Source organism: Cyprinodon variegatus, unplaced genomic scaffold (genome assembly GCF_000732505.1).
Source record: "Cyprinodon variegatus isolate N-32 unplaced genomic scaffold, C_variegatus-1.0 Scaffold1090, whole genome shotgun sequence".
Classification (NCBI taxonomy): domain Eukaryota; kingdom Metazoa; phylum Chordata; class Actinopteri; order Cyprinodontiformes; family Cyprinodontidae; genus Cyprinodon; species Cyprinodon variegatus.
In genome coordinates this window covers 137,321-142,173 of record NW_015151543.1, presented here as the reverse complement: position 1 = coordinate 142,173, position 4,853 = coordinate 137,321, and the positions used below count along the sequence as shown (strand labels likewise).

The 4,853-nt window shown below is 50.4% G+C and overlaps 2 protein-coding genes across 3 annotated transcripts in view; both read right to left on the bottom strand.

The window, feature by feature from the left end:
- Nucleotides 1–1,412, bottom strand: part of park2 (parkin RBR E3 ubiquitin protein ligase) — a 5,891-nt gene extending 4,479 nt beyond the window's left edge. The window contains exon 1 of the mRNA XM_015400275.1: nt 1,316–1,412. Within this exon, the coding sequence (XP_015255761.1) occupies nt 1,316–1,322 (7 nt within the window). The 5' untranslated portion in view covers nt 1,323–1,412. The remainder of the gene's footprint in view (nt 1–1,315) is intronic.
- A 1,405-nt stretch (nt 1,413–2,817) lies between these two features.
- LOC107101397 (zinc finger protein 91-like) overlaps nt 2,818–4,853 on the bottom strand; it is a 9,678-nt gene continuing 7,642 nt past the window's right edge. For both annotated transcript variants that reach the window (XM_015400289.1, XM_015400288.1), the window contains exon 4: nt 2,818–4,389. In XM_015400289.1, coding sequence (XP_015255775.1) covers nt 3,552–4,389 — 838 coding nt within the window. In that variant the 3' untranslated portion in view covers nt 2,818–3,551. The remainder of the gene's footprint in view (nt 4,390–4,853) is intronic.

Below are 4,853 nucleotides of genomic sequence, written 5' to 3'. Positions count from 1 at the left end.
CTGTTACCCTAGCTGCATAATGTTAGCCTTGCTGCATGCTGTTAGCCTCGCTATCTTAAAGTTATAGCCCCCCCCACATTCTTTATTTTGATTTATTGAATGTGTAAATACTGAACTTCTATCACATCGACCAACATGAAATCTACAGAGAAGGCTGTAGATCTACAGAAAAGTTTCTGTAGATCTACAGCCTCCTAGAAGCTCTGTTTAAGTACTTTAAGTAACTTTTAATGTTTAAGTAACTCTGTTTAAGCCCTGTAAAAGTAAATCCACCTGTATATAAGAAATCCGGATTGTACATATTTTTATTTCTCATTTCTTTATTTCTTATTTTGTTTTTCATTGTGTGCGATACAGGTACACTTGCACCTTAATCCTTATTTACCTGGATATACTGTGTGTGTATATATATAGTTTGTTTATTCTTAATGCACCTTTTCCTCCTTGTTTGCACCTTCTTTAACTTCTATGCCAATATGTGACAAGTGAATTTCTCCGCTGTGAGATCAATAAAGCTCATCTAATCTAATCTAATCTAATCTAAGTTTGTCTAATGTTAGAATCTAGTAAGTTAATCATGAATCCTGTTAGCAAATATTCAAACACGCTGTAGTTCAGATTAGATTAGATTGGCTCCTGGATTAATGTCAGTAATACAGTAATAATTTATTAGTTCCTAATTTTTTAATTTATTAATAAACACAGTTGTGAAAAACTTGGTTTACATTAATTTAAGATGTAGAAATATTTTAGTAAAGCAAAGTTCTCTGAAAATCAGAATATAGAAAATAATGGAGATTATGTGGAAAATATTTATATTTCTTATTCAGTAAAATGTTCTGCTCTATAAAAACATTTTAAATCCTCCAACCCTGACAGGTGCAACTATTCACCCCCTAAACATCAACCATGCAGGGTGTGAAAACTTTAGCCAGCCGCTGCAGGTGCTGGTTCTGGTTCTGAGTCCGGGACGCAGCAGAACCTCCTGGTTTGGACCTTCCAGCAGAACCTTCTGCCGGGTCCAAACCAACAGAACCGAGTCCAGAGGTTCTGATGAGGTTCGAACATCCGGATCGAACCGGAACAGGCGGAACCTTTAACCAGAACTCAGTAACGGAAAATGGTTCCGGTTTCTCTGCTGCCGACCAGAACCGGAACCACCTGGCTGTTTCGGAGCCACAGCTGTGAGGTCAAACTGCTCCGGTTCTGATCCGGTCCAAGGTCGGAACCGGACCTGGTTCTGGTACCTCATCAGATCCCGCCTGTAATCTGTTCCATCCTCGTTGGATCAGAACCGAACAGAACCAGAACTCACCGATCATCGTGCAGCTCGTCCTTCATGGGATTGTTTACAATCTGCCGGCCGCAGTGGATTCTGGGAGCTGTAGTCTGTGTTTAACTGCCTACTTTATCTCGGTACATTTCTGCCCCCTACTGGACTGTAGCGGTTCTGACCGGTTCCTCTTTTTGGGTCATTGAGGTTCCGAACCTTTCAGTCAGGGTCTTAGCAGGGCTAGAAAACAGAACCATTGGACCGGGTGGTACCGACAGAACCATTGGACCGGACAGTACCAACAGAACCATTGGACCGGGCGGTACCGACAGAACCATTGGACCGGACAGTACCAACAGAACCATTGGACCAGGTGGTACCAACAGAACCATTGGACCAGGTGGTACCAACAGAACCATTAGACCCAACGGTACCGAGAGAACCACTGGACCAGGTGGTACCGACAGAACCATTGGACCGGACAGCACCAACAGAACCATTGGACCAGGTGGTACCGACAGAACCATTGGACCGGACAGTACCGACAGAACCATTGGACCAGGTGGTACCAACAGAACCATTGAACCGGACGGTACCAACAGAACCATTAGACCGGACAGTACCGACAGAACCATTGGACCGGACGGTACGACAGAACCATTGGACCGGGCGGTACCAACAGAACCATTGAACCGGACGTTACCAACAGAACCATTAGACCGGACAGTACCGACAGAACGATTGGACCGGGCGGTACCAACAGAACCATTGAACCGGGTGGTACCAACAGAACCATTGAACCAGGTGGTACCAACCTAAACAGAGCAGAGGTTGACCAGAAGCTTCTGTCTGTTTTGGAGATTAGGGTGATGGCAGGGAGGCCTTCCCAGTCCAACTTCAGAGCCTTGGACCGGGTGGACACCAGCAGGAGGTCCATAGGCCCTGGTTCTGCTGGAGGTTTCTTCCTGTTCAAAGAGTTTTTCCTCTCCACTGTCACTACAAGCATGCTTAGTGTGAGGAATTGCTGAAGAGTCAATGAGTCGATGCAATCAGCTGGTTTTCCTTAGGTAGAAAACTGAATCAACCTGACTGGATGAACTGGATCTATAAAGTGCCCTGAGCTGAGATGATGTGAATTGGAGCTATAGAAATGAATTGAATAGAATTGAACCAGAAGCCAGTGGGAACCAACAGACTGTAGAACTTCCTGATTTCCATTCTGTTGGATCAGAACCATCTAGAATCTGTAGATAAACCTCAGAAGGAGCGTTCATGGCTCCGCCTCCTTTAACCCAAACACCAGGGGTCTCCACCCCCACCTCAGACTCATCCATCCTGGTCCTCTGCCCGCCATCGCTGAGCACCCCCTAAGCTCCTCCCCCTCTGGTGACGATCCTCCTATTCTACAGAAAAACAACTAAATCACCATGGCAACCCAAATGATTTGTAAAGAACTCAGCTGCTGATCAGAGCTGATCGCTCCGTAACAGGAAGCAGCAGGAGGTAAACAGGAAGTGGAAGCAGACAGGAAGTAGTTTTAATTTTTATTACAAAACGCGGGACAATAACAGGTGAACAGGTTTATTCTAAATGAAAACACGATACAATGATGAACGTCGTTCTTTATGCCCACAGAGCCAAACCCAAACAAACCAACACAACCAGGGCAGGGGGCGGGGCTTCAAGGGGGCGGAGCTTCAAGTGCTGCTTATTTTCTAGAGACTGGGGGGGGAGGGCACATTTATAAATAAATCACTATTAAATTAACTCCCATTCACAGTTCAAAGTGAGGACGAGCAGGAACTGAAAAGAAGGGGCGGGGCTTACACAGGAAATGCTTTTATTTTGTCAACAGGAGGAAGTTTAGCGAGTTCAGATCACTAACCATCGCTCACCATCCAGCCAATCAGCAGTCAGTTTACTGAGGAGTCTGTGTCGGCTGTCTCCGTTTCCCATGAGGCTGAGGGAGGTGAGGCGGGATTGTCTGAGGGAGGGGCAGGTAGTGGGCGGGGCCAAGAACAGGTGGTGAAGCTAAAGGTTCCAACCATATATGGAAATCCCCCACCGAATGCCCATATATGGACGTCCTGCTGCCATCGAAACCGAAGAACCAGTTCCTGAAACCTGGAGAACTCAACATCCCAACGGGTCCAGAACATTTCTGAAAGTGACCTCAGCTGGTCCCACAACCAGTCAGCGCTGGTCCAGAACAGACCCAGAACCGACCCGGATCCGGTTCAGAACCCATCCTGAACCGGCCCGGAACCGACCCGGCGCCTCATTCAGAGTCAGACTCCAGCGGGGCGGTCTCGTCCACCACAGGTGGGCTGCGGGTCTTGGCGGCGGCCTGCAGGTGGGCCTTCTTGTGGCGGGAGAAGCTTGAGGAGTGCATGAAGGTCTTGTTGCAGGCGGTGCACATGTAGGTCTTGGTCTTGGAGGCCGGGAGTCCAGTCTTGGAGTGGATCAGCTTTCCCGGGCCGCCGCCGCTGCCGTTACCGTGCGTCTGCTGGTGGCGAACCAGCCTGGAGGGATGATTGAAGGTCTTCCCGCACTGGTCGCAGGAGTGGCGGCGTGCGTCGCCGTCTCTGCCCGATGAGCCTCCCATGTCGTCGCTGGTGCGTTTGGGGGGCCGTCCTCCTCGGCGGCGGCGGTTCTTCTTGCACAGAGTGTAGAAGTTGGGCTTGTCGCGGGAGCAAAGCTTCAGGCGGATCTTCAGGTCGGACGAGCTCTCGCCGAGGTTCTCCTTCCCTGGCGTGTAGCTGTCCAGCAGCTCCTTGACGTGGGTCACCTGATGCTTGGACAGCAGCGTGGATGTTCTGAAGCTCATGTCGCACTGCGGGCAGGCATAGAACTTGTCGGTGGCGGCGGGGCTCTGGATGATGGCGGTGGCCACGTGCTGCGGTTTCTTGGCCTTTTTGTTCTTGGTGCCGATCTTGAGGGTGTGGCGCAGCGTGGCGGGGGAGGGGTCCAGCGCGGCGTCCTTGGCGAGGCCTTTGCCCTTCTTGTGGATGAGGCGATGGCGTGACAGGCTGGAGCTGTGGTTGAACTCCTTCCCACAGATGTTGCACGGGTGAATGCGCCGCTTCCCGTGAAGCCGCAGGTGGCTGCCCAGCATCCTGTAGGGAACAGAGACACGGTCAGACCCTCAGCATCAAACTGACCCGGTTAGTCCTGCTGGCAGCTAGTTTATTTAAACTGGCCTCGTTAAACTGGTTCCTAGAACCACTTAGTCCCCACCCACACTAACAAAACAAACCCTCTCTGGCCTTCTACATCTTCAGCTCCCTGAAGCTTCTGTCTCCTCTCCTTCCAGTTGGAGCAGACCCAGGTACTACCCCCCCAGGAACCAGAATCCTGGACTCTACCAGAACCACCACCGGGAACCAGGCTCCTGGACTCTACCAGACCCAGCTCCGGGAACCAGACTCCTGGACTCTACCAGAACCACCACGGGGAACCAGACTCCTGGACTCTACCAGAACCACCACCGGGAACCAGACACCTGGACTCTACCAGAACCAGCTCCGGGAACCAGACTCCTGGACTCTACCAGAACCACCTCGGGGAACCAGACTCCTGG